Raw genomic sequence first — 15,972 nt, 5'->3', positions numbered from 1 at the left:
CTGCAGCACGCCCGCCTCCACGCCCGAGCTGGGCCGCCGCGCCGCTGGCCTGGCCCGCAGCCGCTCCCAGCCCTGCGTCCTCAACGACAAAAAGGTGGGCGTCAAGCGCAGGAGGCCCGAGGAGGTCCAGGAGGAGCGGCCCTCGCTGGACCTCGCCAAGATGACCCAGGTGAGAGGCAGCTGGGCTGTCCCTGCCAGGGGCTCAGGTGTTCTCAAGAGCCTTCAGCGTCCTCCAGGGTGGGTGGGTGGCATGAAGAGTGATGTGGGTGTTATGGGGAAGCACATCCTGCTGTCCAGGCAGAATAATCCCTTCCCTTCTGAATGGATTTCTTTGGCAAATCCATGCGTTTCTCTTCTCTTTGCACGCCAGGTGCACCATGTTGTCACTTCCTCCTGGCACAGGTTTTGAGCAGGAATATGTTAAACCCCACATTTTTGAGTTCAGGGGAGAGGAGCCTTGGGCCAGCCATGGTGAGATGAAGGCAGCACCCCAAGGCCCCCAGCCCTGGCTCCGTCAGGTGCTGAATTCTTACTGCTACAGGCTTTACTTGCACTTAGGCTCTGTAATTTTCCACTCTAGAGATGTTATCACGTTTCATTTTCAGTTGCAAACACAGAGCACAACCTCCCTCTTCGATCTGCTGCTCAGAGCCAGATAACAGACCTGAAGCACAAATCAGGGAGGGTTTTGCTCCTTGGTCCTCTCCCTGCTGGACCAAGTGACTGGACATTAGCAAGAGACAGAGCAAGAGGCTGCATTGAAGGACAATGTTTCCCTTCCACACTCATAAGATTTCCTGCAGTTTTATGATTTGACATTTCCCACATCAATGTTTTTCAGTCACGAATTCAATGACACCATCAGCTTGGTGTGGAACGGAGATAATGGGGGGTGTGCAGGTCCCAGGGCTCTCACTGTGGGAGCAGGGGTGCCCTGGCCACCTCCCAGGGTGGGATATCACCTTCTGCTGGCCTTAAAAATTCCCCCATGATTTCAGTTCCATGTGATTGCCTGCTGTGCTTCATCCCAGAGTTACCTGTGTTGGGTGTGTTTGCCCTAGAGGTTTTTTGTAGTGCTGGGGCCAGCACAGCCTGTGTGGTGCAAGGCATCCCCTTGTCTGCAGGGAAACTGCTGGGTGAAATTCACCCAACTGCTGAAACTGGGTGAAATTCACCCAATTCCAACTGTTGTCTGCAGGGAAACTGCTGGGTGAAATTCACCATATGGGTGAGATCCAACATTGTATGTGCATTTTCGCCTTACAAGAACATGATATTTTATGGTATTCTCTGCTTGGCAGTGCAGAGGGTGTTTGAAGGAGCGCTGTGGTATTGGAGGAAGAGAGCATCTTTTCCTCCTCCAGAGGAGCTTGGAGGATAAAAAGGGTGAAGGAGTCACATATTTGGGTGAAATCAGGCAAAAAACATGAGGATTGCTCTTGTCTTTTCATAAATCACAGCAACAACGTTTATTATGCCAAGCTTATTTTATTAGATAATAAGCTGGATGGACAGTCAAAACCACGTACATGTATTGCTATATTTACTGGCCACATGGTGGAATAGCACAACTGCCCCCTGGTTCTCTCTGTACAAGCAGACAAGCATCATTTCACTTCCCTGGAAGTGTTCAAGGCCTTACCAAAGAAAGGTGTGCATATTTCTTGTGGAAAGTGTCCCTGCCCATGGCAGAGGGTGGAATGAGATGGGCTTTAGGGACCTTTTTAGTCCAGACCATTCTGTGGTTGTCTGGCATGATGGAAGGGAGGGAAGAAACTCTCCAGGCTCTGGCTGGACAGACCTTTGTTGCCCTCTGAGGATGTTCTGAGGCAGCTTCTCCGTTGCATCAGCCCCATGTTTGTTGGCTGATTTGAAAAAATGGGCTTGGCCTAGGAGATCCTGAGGGTCAGCAGGAGCTTCCCTTTCCCTCCAATGGATGCTGAGGCTAGGCACATGTTTATAATTTGGATGGCCATGGCTTGGACATGGGTGGGTGATCCAAGGATGACAAAAAATCCAATCACTTGGATGTCCAAAAGCAGCTCAGTCCATGTTCCTGGAAAACCCTCAGCTTGAGGAATAGTTGTGTTTTCTCTGGCTGCTGTCCCTCACATCAAAACACCTTCCAAAGTGAGAAAGCAACGCCTGAATGCTCAGCATCGCTCCGTGTTGGGGTGGTTCATCCTCTGGGAGAAGTGATACCACAAGGGAAGGCTCGGGAGCTCCTCACTGTGTGGCACAAGCTCCGTGGCAATGGGGAAGGGGTTGCCTGGTGCAGCATCTCTCCTAATGTCCGTGGGCAGCCCATCTCCCAGCCCCTGCTGTCCCTCTGCTCCAGGCTGGGTGGCCGGAGCCGCTGCCGAACGCCCGGCGGTTGCTACAACCAACAACCAACAACAGCATCACTAAGGAACTCCCCAGTGGGATCCAGTCCAAGCAGCTCCCATGGATATTTTCAGTTTCCAGGCAGGAAACCCAGCCAGGCTCAGGTGCCCATGGCAGAGGGTGAATCCCCAAGGCAGGGCTGTGCTGCTGGGTGTGGGGCGGCAGGGCTGGAGCAGAGTGGGAAGAAAGGGGTTGGGCTCAATGATCTTGAAGGTCTCTTCCAACCTTGTGATTCTGTGAAAGCAGAGCTGTACAAGGGCCAGGGTTTCAGAGCTGAGGGCTTGTGGAGAGCAGCACTGGCAGGCAGCTCTTGGCGTGGGAGGACTGGCACAGAGGGACGAGCAGGATGAGGCAAGTCACAGGGAGCATTCTTGCTTTTGGTGGGGCACGGTCAGAGCCCTCCCCGGGATGGGAATGCCAGGAAAACCAACTAATTCCTGGTGGGCAATAAATGTGCTGGAGAAAACCCTGCACATTTGGGCATCCCCCAGGCTGCTTTTAATGCTTCCAGCCCAGGAGACTGCAAAGTTGGGTGATTTCAGAGGAAGAGCTGAAATAATGACAAGTGTCTGTTTGGCTGCACATGTGCTCAAGTCTGGGTTTGTATGGGGTAGAAACACCTCATGTGCAGTGGGCAAAGCATAGGACAGCCAAAGTGTCCAGACTGGACTTTCCAAATATCCACAAAGCACTCACTTTCCAGATGGGGAAGCTGAGACATGGGGCTTTCCCTGAGTCCTTGGGTGCTAATGTCAAAGTGGGAACTGAGCTTTGAGGTGCTGGGTACTGGATCAGCATCTGGCTCTGGCAACAGATTGGTTAATTTTTCACTTGTGCTGGTAACCATGTGTGTTTGTAGGCCTGAAACCTGGTACCATAATCAAAATAAAAATAATTTGACCTGAAAGAAATGTTTTCTTCATACTGGGAGGGATATTTAGGCCAGGCAGGAGAGGAGGGAGCTGCTCCTGGAAGCAATTACATGGCTACATAACTGGGCTAATTAAGAGAGAAAACTAAATGTTGAAGTTAAGCTGGCAGGGAAAATACTTAGGAAAATATTGCCTTTCATTCCTCAAAATCCTGGTTGTGTCTCTTCTGTCTGCAATTCCCATAGCCCAGAGAGAGAAGGTGAGTCCATATCCCTCCCTTTATTATTTGCTCATACGGCACCAAACCAGACAGGCTTCAGCTTTGGGCAGAAACCAAACCCAGCAAATGGTTGTCATTGAAATAGCAACAATTTTAAAAAGCCACAGGCACCAGGACAATCCTTCTGCTCCTTTTAAATGCACATGAACTCTTTGCCTTGTGCCTCTTTGCCTTCAGACTGGGAGTGATCAGGGGGGTCTCGGTCAGGTGAGTGGGTGACGATGAGGTGTCATTTAATTATCCCAAGTCCAGAGGCAGGTGAGGTGGGAAGAAGCTGGTTTCTATCTTCACCCCAATCAAGGACAGTTTGGGTGCCTGGCTTGGCATCTCTGACCTCCTTAACATGAGGATATGAACCATCCTCTCATTTCAGTGTAGGGTTTGGGCTTGCTTTCCATCCTCAGCTTTTATTCCTTCTTTCCACATGAAGCACAAGCCCAAGGAGGGCACATCCCACCTCCCTGATCCCAGCAGTTGTTCTGGCAGAGTGCTAATGAATCTCCTCACATCTTGCTCTCCTTTCCTGGAACAGTGCTTTGGCCTCACAGCCCCAGGGACTGCGTCTGTAGTGGCAGGCCAGGATCAGAAATGATTGGGATCAGATTTTTCCATGAATTGTGAGGTTTTTCAAAGAGCTGGTTTTCCTTTTTCTGATGTGGGTGCATCTAAAATAAATGGGAAATGAGAAGTGTCACAAAGGTGATAGGAGGTTTCTTAGACCCCAGGAGTCCTCCTGGGCTGATTTTGGCAGCAATGAGTGGTTTTACCCTTTGCAAGTCACTCAGAGAAGCATCTGGGTGAATTAGGTGAGAAGATGGATTTTCTGAAATAAAATCACACTCTGCCAGGGATGCTGTGTGGTGAAGAGACACCCGCTGGGTTTTCCTCCCCTGTGGTGTGGTGGATTCTTCTCCAGAGGAACTTGACATGTCCCACCTCCACATCTGCTGCTTTCTGACATCTTGGTGTGAACGTTTCCTGGGATCTCGGGCATTGTATGCTGAAACATCTCGTGGCAGCACAAACATTGGGTTTGGTGGCTTGGCTGAGTCATTGACGGGAAGCTGAGCCATAGGCCAGCCCTGATCTTGGTGTGTGCAGATTGCCTTCCTTCACACAGGCTCTGGGCAGCTGCAGGGGACACATGACATGTCCCCCACACCAGGGACTTCCACCCTCAGTGGGAATTTGCAATAATCCCCAGCTGTGGCCACGCAAGCCCTCGCTATCTCTTCCCCGTTCTGCTTCCTGCTGTCTGAAATTTTGACGTGGTGGTCACTGAGAGATTTCAATTTGTGTTAGGATGGTTCCAAACACAGCTATCCTTGATACAGATGTGGTTTTTAAATGGATAATTTATTTTTGTATATGTGTTTATATATAAATATATAAAAGAATATATGTAAATGTTTAAGGGCAGGTTAGATACAGCTTGGAGCAGCCTGGTCTAGGAGAAAGTGTCCCTGCCCAAGTCAGAGGTTGGAATGTGATGGTTTTGAAGTTCCTTCCAAGTCAAACCATTCTATTTTTCTAATTTTTAATGTATATATGTATTTGTTCAACCCAGCCATGTTCCCTGCAGCACAAACCCCAGACAGGAGTAGCCCTGGCTGGAAATGGAGGGTGGTGCTGGAGAGTTTGAAAATACAACTTTCCATGAAAAGAAAGGCACAAATATCTCAGTGGCACGTAAAGCTTCGCACTGCTGACAGGAATTGTCAGATGTGATGAGATACTGGTTCCTCCCAGTTGTAGGATCTTTGTATTGGTAGTAAATCAAGGCTTGGAGGTGGCTCTTGTGCCCCATTTCTGATGGCTCTTCAAGGTTTTAGTCCCTCCGTGAGCCTTCAGAGAAGTTGCAGTTTGAAGAGCTACTTCTCTCCTAACAAATGCTGTACTCCTGGTCTTTTGCTCCTGAGTTTTCTCCAAAATCCATTTAATTTTCTACAAAGGTTGTACCCATGGACACTGAGGATTCCCAGGCAGCTGTCAAAGCATTTCTCCTCTGTGAAGCTCTGTATTATGTAATGTCTTGCAGTATATGAGACAGAGAGTAGCTACTCTAGAATAAAGAAAGCAATTAGAATACAATATTCCTCTGCATCTTCATGGCTTATGGAGAGCATCTTGTGGGCATGACTTCATAACTTCTTCCCGGTGAGGGATGGGTGGGTGAGAGGGTGCTGGCAGCAGTGGGCACAGCTGAGGAGGAGGTGAGGGTGAAGCCCTGGGTGTGCCTGCTGAGGGTGAGCTACAGAGAGGACTTTGTGCCTGTTGTGGGAAGAGTCTGGGCACAAGGGGACCATTGATGTTGTCCCCTGGACAGACAGAGCCTTTCATGGGTGACTTCACTGCCCTGCGAGGAGCACGTGCCTTCAGAGGATGGAGTCATCTGCACCAGGCATCACAGGAGCATCCCCTGAAATGAGGATGTGTGCTCCCTGTGGTTTGCAGCTAAAATCAGTTAAAATTAGCTCCAGCCTGGGCTAGAGACCCAGAGGGTCTCCAGACACAGTGCAGAGTGTAATGCTTGTCGTGGTTGGGAGCCTGGCTGGCCCCTCTGCCTTGTTTTCCCTTCCAAACTTAGGAATGCTGGCAGTTTCCATGAGGATCCAGGCACAAAGGAGTTTGTACACTCCCAGGGCTGAAGCAAGCAACCCACCAGTTTGAAATGATTCAGACTGGTCTTGACACTGAGTGGGAAGAAATTTCAAACTGCAGGGTGGGAGAAGGGACCTCTCCTCTCTGAGCACTCAGGTTTTCCCTTGAGGGGTAAAAATCTCTAATTTTCACATAAGAAGATTTTCTGTTTAAGTTTTGGCACCTTTCAGGCTTGCTGGAGAGGGCAGGAGAGGTGCCAGTGATCTTGGTTGGCGTCAGCACCCACTTGAGCCGGTGACAAATATTTCCAAATGCAGTGATAGGCAAAAAACTGGAGGTTTTAAATTCCATACGTATCCCAGGAAATAGTTTGCTATTGATGTAACTTCTGAGAGAGATTCCAGCTTCCAAGCCCCAGTGTTTTCTAAATAAACAGGAATGAGAGTCTGCAAAGGTCAGTTTGTGGCTTGGTGGGAAAAAGCCTTTGGGTGAGGATCAAAAGAAACTAGTTTGAAGGTGGGAGGGACACCTTCCACTGTCCCAGGCTGCTCCAAGCCCTGTCCAGCCTGGCCTTGGGCACTTCCAGGGATCCAGGGGCAGCCACAGCTGCTCTGGGCACCCTGTGCCAGGGTCTCACCACCCTCACGGGGAACAATTCCTTCCCAAAATCACATTTAACCCTGCCCTATGGGAGTATGAAGGCATTCCTCCTTATCCTGTCACTAAAGTTCCTCTCCAGCTCCAGTTCAGCACCTTCAGGCACAGGAAGGGGCTCTAAGGTCTCTCCCAGTTCCATCCCATTCCCTCTCCTGCTGCTGGCTGTATCTTCTGGTCCTGCCTCCATCCTCCATCCCCTGCTCCATCCCACCACGAGGCCCAGGGATGCAGGGCTGAGTGCTGCACTCACAAGGGATGACAGGGCTGGGAACACAAACAAAGCTTGGCAGTGTCTGTCCCAAAGATGGACAAAATCCAATTGTATCCCGAGGATGCCCATCTGATTCACCACGTGCTCATTAACCCTCCATCCCCAGGCTTGTGTGCTGTGTGACTCCGAAAAACAGCTTTTGGAAAGCACAGGGATTCACCCTTGAAGGAGTCAGCATGCTCAAAAGTGGCATTTTGGCTCAAAAAAGCCAAAAGGGATTTTTCATGATGGTTTACAAAAAAACCCCAGCACTCTCGGAGCTACTGGGAGTTACTTGGAACCACTTGCCTTGCAAAAACCTCCCAAAGCATTTGAGGAAGGCAAAGCATTTCAGGAAATGGTGCTAAATAAGTAAATAATAAATAAATAAATAAACAAGGGCCTTTAATTTTTCCTTTCCAGAGAGAGATGCTCAGGGCTAGCCCGAGGCTGAGGCTGTGACAGAAAAATGAGGTGTGTTTTGAGTCTGCATTGGATTTGCAGGAGGTCTTGGCAGGTGGGGGCAGTGGGTGCAGGTGCCACACACTCTGGATTTTTAGTCATCCACAGTGTGATTTTATCCCTTTACTTGCTGGTATTCTCTTTTCACTGTTGCTGAAACTGTGACATGAAGTTTGGTTTTAAATTTTATAAGGTCCTGCTGTATCATTTAGGCCCTGAAGTGAGAACTACAGTGGCATAAGAGAAATGTTACTTCTGTGCTGAAAATGATGAAGTATGGAAAAGGAATATGGCTGAGAAAAAAGAATAATTCCATGTTAGTGATGTTTTGTCCTACTCTGGGACAAATCAAATCACTGAATTTCCCCAAAGATGAGCCATTCCAAATCCTGGGGTTTTGGCAGCTCTGGGGACAGGTCAAGTTCAGGTTTCCACTTTTCCACTGAAATCCATGGCACTGCAAAGCCATCACTGGGAGAGCAGCCCTGCCACTGTCCCCCCTGGGCTCCTGGCACTGCTGAGTGTGTTGGCAGGAGGGGCCTTGTTGGTTTTTGGGGTTTTTTTTTAATTTTTTTAAGGTTGGGATTGAAGTGTTAGAGATGGTATTTTGTAGGTTTAGATGTTTATTATTTTTATTTATGTTATAAGTTGTGAGTTTTATAGTATTTTATTAATAAGTTATAAAATGGTTAGCTATTTTTATATAAGGGTTTTTAAGGTTAAATGATTTAATTAATAAACGATACTTAAATTATTTTAATTTTAATTTCATAATTATTTGAAGTTTGTAATGTGGATTTTTTTGTTTAATTATAAAATACTATTTAAACTTATGAAGAAGAAGGTAAAGAAGAAGGATTAGTTAGTGTTTTAAAATTTTTATTTTAGTTTTATATATAATACTATATTTTAAAACTTTAAGTTTTCTATTTAGTGATATTATATACTTCAAATTAAACTATACACTTGTAATCTTAGTGTTATTAGTTAATTTTGGAAGTTTTCTCTATAGCTTTAGGTCAAATGTAGTGTTTTCTTGGGGGGTAGAGTCTGTAAGTACAGAAAGTTTAAAATCTTGGACTCTAACAGGGCCTGCAGTGCCTCAGGGATCTGGATCCCCAGAGGATGCAGAGGAGGAGGCAGAGGTGAAAGGCTGGGAAGGGCAACCTGTAAATAAATAAATACACAGTGATCACTAATGACCTGTCTGAGCAAATGGATTTTTCCAGCTCATAGCAAAGGGTTTGGTGTCTGTTAGGGAAAATATTTGCTCTTGGCAGGAAATGAGGGTTTCCTCCAATTATTATTATGAATAGGAAAGGGCTGGGAGGCTGTGCTGGGCCTGGGTCCCCACGTGGGGATGCTGTGGGAGGCTGTGCTCAGGTGGGACAGTGGAGCCCCTGAGAGGTGTTCAGTGCTCTCTGATTCCCTGCATTGCTGTATTTCTCTGTGACTGCTGGGATTTGTCTCTCCAGCCTCTCCCTGGGGCTCTGTAGCACCAGAGGGATTCCCACTGGTGGGTCACACATCAGCTTTTGCTTTTGCACTTATGGAATCTCCCTGAACATCCTCAGTATCACTGAGACAGCTACATACTCCAGAGACAGAGCAGAACTGTGAGTAAACCCAAATTATCTCCATAGGCTCCAAAGACAGCATCAGACTAATGGCTTAAAGCCTCCTTCTTGCTTTTTTGGATTTGTTTGTTTAATACTGTGGTCTGAAGTGACTTGGGAGGAGAACAGACACTTCTGAGCCTGCTCGTGAAAGCTGGTTTTCACACCAAACATAATTAAAGCAAAATTATCTGCTAAAACTTTGAATGCACCAATGGTGCCTGTTGCAAAATGAGGACTGGGGCTGAGTAAAGGTTTAGTGAGTGAGAAGGGAAAAGCTGGGAAGGCAGACCCTGAAGATCAGGGCAGGGATGTGGTACCCACCAGGAGCAGGGCAGGGAGCCATCCCCTGCTCTGGGATGCTGCTGCAGGCACGTTCTGTAGCACCTTGGCCTGGTGGAGGTTGTGGGGCTGCCTGTGAACTACTCAATGCCTCCAGAGATACAATTTTTAAAGAAAATAGAGCAGCAGACGAGTTTGAACTCCCTGACATGGCAGCACTGTGCCTAACCCAGCTCTGCCCTGCACCAGGCACACGGGCTCCTTTTGCTTCTCACACCCCCATCATTGCCTCCTGTGTTTTCCTTCCTCAGCTATTCCAGCATTTCTTTCCCAACACTTCATCACTCAGAGGAGTGAAACACTTCTGTGGGAGGATGGGTCGGTGCAAGCCCCCTGACCAACCTTCCCCCAGAGGCAATGTTGATTTTGGAAGCCACATGGGGTAGTGGTCACCAGTGCTTCTTGGGGCAGGGTGGCTGTGTCTCCCTCTTTTTGGGGTGGCCAAAATGCAGCAAGGGAGGTGCTGGTGAGACTGGGGCATCACTGAGAACGTGCTTGTGCCAGTGATGGGACAAGCTGGCAAAGCTGCTGAGATCCTCCTTTGTGATAAAGAGGAGAACTGGTTATTGGTGCCTCAGGATTAAGCCATGGGCCTGCTGGCAAAGCTGCTGAGATCCTCCTTTGTTATAGAGAAGAGAATTGGTTATTGGAGACTCAGGATTAAGCCATGCTTGCTGCAGCTCCCTCCCCACATCCCTTACATCTCCACTCCCCAGGAAACCAGCCTGGGGATGGAGTTGGAGAAGATTGTGGGTGGCTCAAAGGCAGTGCAGAGCTTCAAACCCCAGTGATGTGTTTGTGTGTGTGTGTGTGTGTGTGCACGGCCCAAATCACAGCAGCTGCCATCATGAAGTTCTGCAGAGCTTAAAAACCAACTCAAGCCCATTTTCCAGTCTCATTTTCCAGTCCCAAGCACCTCTCCCTCCTCCTCAGCAGCACGGATGAGTGCTTTCCCTGGCACAAATGCCAGGCAGGATTTACCGTGATGAAACAACCAAAGCATTTATGTATAACGATATAAAGATAACAACCCAGGCTGGAGGTGTTTTACAGGAGATGTTTGCCTCAGAGAGTGATTTAAACCCGAGCCAGGCAGAGAATCCCCCAGTGGAGGTGACTTTGCTGGCTCGGGAGGGCTGGCAGAGGCTCATCATTCCCGCATGGAGCTCACTGCCCGCTTCCCCCTTCCCTTCTGGCACCGGGTTATTTTCAGCTTTCTGAAGCAACTGTAGCCCAGTGTGCTAACAGGAGGTGATGACAGCTTGGGAGGTAGGGCCAGTGCTGCTGACAGCTTGTAATGTTACACCTTTCTCGGGAAAATTGTGGCAATCACCTGGCAGGGTGAGGGGAAAAAAGAAAATGAAGGTGTTTGAGCAAAAGCTGTGATCCCTGCAGGGATCACAGTCCTGCTGATGTTTGTTCTGGTAGAGCCACCACGTTTGCAGGGATGTGTTTTGGGGAAGAGCTCACAGCTGGGTGTTTCACCATGGGAAAGTCAGACAGGGGAATGTTGCTGAGGGATTTCTCTAGCTTGTTGTTGGGGCTCTGCAGCCAAGAGCCCCACCCCTGATGGGGAGGGAAAACCTGAGGAAGAGGATGGATGCGAGGGGTGAGTATCTCCCTGAAGCCTTCTCTGATTGTAGCCTTGGTCCCTGCACAATGTGGAGCATCACAAGACCCTGTGGGAAGGAGAAGTAGCCTGAGCTTGGTCACCAGTTGATCTGGAGCAAGCCTGCAGGTTATTCCAAGTGACCAAGAATTTCTTATGTATTTTTAGATGATTTTTCAAGTACTTCCACTAGCAACGCCTCATTTTCTCTCTGAGGGCTTGCCCAGTGTGCTGGATTAAGGCAGCTTTGGGACGGGTTGAAGAAGAAAGTTCTTTAAGAAGAAGAAGAAATTTCTTTGGGAAGAAAAACCAGCACCACAAATGGTCAAAAATGGGTCCTTGTGGTCAGTAAATGTGGTTTTGGTGTTAGGTGTGTTACAGATGCTCGCTGGGTGAAGTCAGGATGGCCAGAATCATCTCCCAAAATCCATCTGTGTTGGATTCCCACAGTTTCCCTGAGACCAACAGGATTTGAGGTGCCTGATACCCCTTTTTGTCTGGCACTGGAGGCCAAGGTTGTGGAGAGGCTTGGAGGGGCCCAGGGCTGCCTGGCCACGGGGAACAAGCACCACATTGTGCCACCAAACCTGCTCTTTTCTGGCATCAATAGAGACCTGACTGCCTGGTTTCTCCAGCTCAGCACCTCAGCACGTGCTAAATTCACCCCATAAATAAAAATTGAGCAAAGAACTCTGGAAGGGCTGCAGACAGACACTGCATTGATGGTGGTGGCTGATCCACTGCTGCTCCACAGCCAGCCCATGGAATGCTGGCTTGGTGATCACCGTCCTGGGGGGAACCTCCTGACCCCAGCCACTGGCAAGGTGAGCTGTGGCATTTTGTGGACCTGTGAGAACTTGCTTTCTGAGCTGCCAAACCTGCCTCAGAGGGAGTGTCTCTGCCCAGAGAGCACCCTCTGCACGTGGCCTTCCTCCACCAGCAGCTGCTGCAGCACCAGGACCATCAGAAGGGGTTTTCCATCCTCTTGCATTCCCTGCAATGACTCAAGGGTTGCAGTGTGTGGATTTGAGCAGGGAAAATGAGCCCGTTGGCTTACTTGCCCGCCCAAGTCCCATAAAATGCAAAATTTCACTGAAAGTTCAAGTAACTTCATGGCTGTTCCCTGAGATGTGTCCAAGCTTGGAAATGCTTTTCTTTTGGATGGGAAGAATGTGCTGTGGACCTGTTGAGTTACTCTCCAGTCTTCATCCTCCTTCATCCACCACCCCAGGAATCACTCATCTCCTCTCCCACCCTCTCAGGATGCTCTATCCCACCTGTAGCAGCCCAGCATGCCCACACCTGGGTACCAAACCCTGGGAAGGGCCTGATCCAGGAGATGAGCTCGATTAAGAAGGAAAAAAAGTAACATTCCCAAAAGTGCCAGAGTTCTGTTTGTAGAAGGGATTTGCCCTTCTGAGAGGGCTGTTGACTTTCAGGAGACCTAGGCTGTTCAAGTGCCTAAATCACTGTTGGAAATATGCTTACAAATTTTGTGAAGTGCTTAGAAAATATTTCTACTATGTCCTTGGGCCTTCTGCAGTGGTAATTATGAGTTGTCCATTAACCACAGTGTGCAGCTCTCTGCTTGAAGCTGCTGCATGCTCAGCACCCAGAAGACAGAGCATGGTTGGGATTAAAAAAAAATATGACCAGGATGACGTGAGGGCTGGGTGCAATTGCATACTTAGAGAACAAATGTCCTTTTTTTCACACGGGCTTGGGGTTTGTGGGTTTTTGAGGGTTTCAGAGACTGAAGGCCATGTGAAATGTAGCTTCCCCCAGCTTGGGCAGTGGCCAACTCCTCCTGGGGCAGCAGGAACTTCTCTGTTTAGATAGAGCAGCCTCTGCAATGACTCTTTTTACTGCGTGCATGGGGCAGTGCAGCACCCAAAGCCTCTAGTCCATGGGTCCAACTCAGCACAAGGCCCTTTGGTTTGTTAAGAACTGGTTGGGGTGTGATGCAGAACCCCTGCATCTCCTTTAGGGGCTCTGTAAATGGGTGATCTTCCTTTGTTTACAGTCTGGGGTAGGTTATTGTGGTGGAGTTTCTCTCAGCTCACCTGGATTTGAATGAAAAAACCCTCAAGCAAAACGTGCCTAATTCCCTGGGAATGCCAGTGGGGATGTTATGGAGCAAGGTTGTGTCTCAGGCTGTGTGTTTGGTCCTGAATTGGGCCAGCCAGAGCAGATGGAGGCAGCAGCTCTGTCACTCTGTGTCACCAATGCTCTGTTGGGCACTGAAGTTCTCCTGGCTCCCTCAGCTGCTCCTGGTGCTCCAGACCCTTCCCTTGCTCCATTCCTTCCTCTGGACACTCTCCAGCCCCTCTTTCTTGTCGTGAAAAACTGACCAGTAACAGGTGAACATCTCTAGCTAGTGAGGGGGCTGTCTTCCTCCCAGGGATTTATGGAATTCCCATTCAGGCCTATCCCATGGGATGTGTCCAGGCCAAATGTCTGAGAAATGAACGCTCCATCACTCACTGGCTTGATGAGAGGCACCACAAGCTGCTGAGATCCTCCTCAGCCTCCTCCTGCTCAGAGCACGCACTCTGCCATTGGCATGGCCTCGTTATTTCCATTGGCATTCAGTCATGAGGGTTTAGTTTGTTCTTTTAAAAACCAACCCGGGCTAAAGGCATTCCCTGGCAGGTGAGCACGCTCGTGGCCAGGCTGCATCCCTGGGAGGTTCTGCGTGCTCTGCTCCAGAGGGTTTGGAATGCCTGCATGCTCCTTGTCATTCTCAAGAGCTTGAAACTGTTTAGAAGGCGTGACAGTACATAAACTGAATCAAGTTTCTGGCCACGGTAACCAGGCGTGGAGACTCGGGGAGCAGACAACTGTGCTCGCCTGGTCTCTGGTGAGGGGAACAGGAACAGCCATGAGCCATCACAGAGGAGGGTTTAGCAGGACACAAGCCCCAGCTACTGAAAGAAAGTGCTGAAGTTTCTCTTGGCTAATAAGGGGAGTTGTTGGAAATGTTCATTCATTTTTGGTGAGCTCTGTTCTGCCTTACACATGGAACTGGGCGACGCATGGGGTGGAGATGGTGATGGGACCGATCCAGAGCAGGCTGGGGCTGGTTTTGATGCCGTTGCCTTTTTGCAGGGGCACAGGGCCACAGGACCTGCCATGGATGGGGAGATGGAGGGTTGCAGCATCTCTCCATCTCCCGGGGACCTGCTGAGTCTTCCTGCTGCTCTGCTTGTTTCCTGTTGGGCTGAGGGAGCTCAGATTTGGGGTCAGGAACACTCCTAGCTCATCGGATTATCGGACCGGATTATCCCGGTCTCTATCTCAGCTGCCTCTCTCCCCTTCCTCTGCACCCCGGAGGTGATGCCGGGCCGGACCCCCGCCTGCACCCCGGTCCCGGAGCCGCCCCGGGTCCGGCCCTGTGAGCACCGGGCCAGCAGGGACGACCTGTCCTGTGAGGAGGAGGAGGAGGGCACCGCCAAGGAGGAGCACAGGGCGGCCTGGCGGAGCACCGAGAGCCTCTTCCAGCTGGATGGTGAGCTAGACATCGAGCAGATCGAGAACAACTGAGGAGGGAGCAGCTCTTCCCGCCCGGGGCTCTGAGGGCTGCCAGAAGAGCCAGGGAGGGCTCCTGGCTGGCGGCAAGTTTGTGGGATCCTGTCACTGCTCCCCTCCTGCCAGCTGGAGGGGACCAAGCAGCTTTGCCAAAATTTCATCAGGTATTTAGAGGAATTCGTGTGCATGCGTGTGTAAATCTTGAAATTCTTTGTAACTACTGTAGCCAGAGATCAGCCAGGCCGAGGAAAGTGCCTGTCCCACAGGGAAACCAGGCACGGGGATCGCCAAAAACTCAGAATCCACGAGTAAATGGCTTTTGCCAGGATAGGGGTGGAGCTGATGGAGCTGGCCATGCTCCCACAGGCCCCACCTGTGCTAGTTCAGAAAGGAGAAACCATCACCCCTGGGACTGGAGAAAAGGGGGGGGAAAGCAGAATATTGAGATTTGCAAAGCGAGCACTGGCTGGTGGCCCCGGGATGGCCACGGTTCCTTTCCTCCGGCCGCATCCCGTGTGGCCTCAGCACCCCCTCGCTCCCCATGTCCCTGGCAGTGCCGTGAGGAGGAAATCACAAGTGAAGTGTTTTGCTTAAATTTAATAATGGCAAGAGCTGGATTTTTACTCCTTTATTTTTAGTTTTCCTTTTCCTGATGAGGAATTAAACAGATCCCTGGCCCATGTGGGGCAGCATCCACAGCAGTGCTTCTGGGCGCTGAATGGGGATGCTCAAATGCCTTCCTTCCCTATTTTTTTCCTTCCCAGCCCCCCTCTCTCAACTCCTTTGGGAAAAAAAACCCTACTCAGGCTCTGTGCTACCCTCATTTGGGTTCCCAACACCCTGTTTTGAGCAGGGCTGGGCTGTTTACCCATTTACCAGCAGCTGTGCCCACTTTGCTACCCAGGGCATGGCTGCCACCCTCTTTTTTTTGGCTTTACTGTGAAGGGCTGCCTGCCCGAGGCACGTCGTGGAGGGGTTACTTGACAAAGTCAGCTGGCAAAAGGCTGAAAATCCAGGTAGCAGCACTGAAAGCTTTTCCTCTTCCTGTGCCTTTTTAAAGCACAGATAAAGTGGTGACCATTATGTTTGTACGATATGAATTCTCTTTGCTAAAAATAAGCTGTCCACTTGCTAACAGGTTTAGAAGGACACATATTTCTTTTTTATCCCTCTGGTGTTTTTTTTATTATTTGTTTGTTTGTTGAAAGCTCTAGGAAAGCTGTATAAATGGCTTACAGCATCTTCTGGATTCCTTCTGCTGGTTCGTTCAAGCTCAGGGGGTCACTTCCTGAGCTTTGCAAACCTGAGAAAGGAAAAAAATCATTGATACCAACAGCAGCTGAAGACAGGACATTTTTAATGGGGTTCAG

The 15,972-nt window shown here is 49.5% G+C and overlaps 1 protein-coding gene across 1 annotated transcript in view; it reads left to right on the top strand.

The window, feature by feature from the left end:
- FAM53B (family with sequence similarity 53 member B) overlaps window positions 1-15,948 on the top strand; it is a 32,139-nt gene extending 16,191 nt beyond the window's left edge. Inside the window, exons 5-9 of the mRNA XM_031059885.1 lie at window positions 7-184; window positions 4,454-4,483; window positions 6,476-6,506; window positions 9,508-9,519; window positions 14,376-15,948. Of these exons, the coding sequence (XP_030915745.1) occupies window positions 7-184; window positions 4,454-4,483; window positions 6,476-6,506; window positions 9,508-9,519; window positions 14,376-14,617 (493 nt within the window). The 3' untranslated portion in view covers window positions 14,618-15,948. The remainder of the gene's footprint in view (window positions 1-6; window positions 185-4,453; window positions 4,484-6,475; window positions 6,507-9,507; window positions 9,520-14,375) is intronic.
- The last annotated feature ends 24 nt before the right edge of the window (window positions 15,949-15,972 follow it).

Source organism: Geospiza fortis, unplaced genomic scaffold, assembly GCF_000277835.1.
Source record: "Geospiza fortis unplaced genomic scaffold, GeoFor_1.0 scaffold452, whole genome shotgun sequence".
Classification (NCBI taxonomy): Eukaryota; Metazoa; Chordata; class Aves; order Passeriformes; family Thraupidae; genus Geospiza; species Geospiza fortis.
Note: the sequence above shows the minus strand (reverse complement) of the source record. Positions and strands in the feature narration are given on the sequence as shown.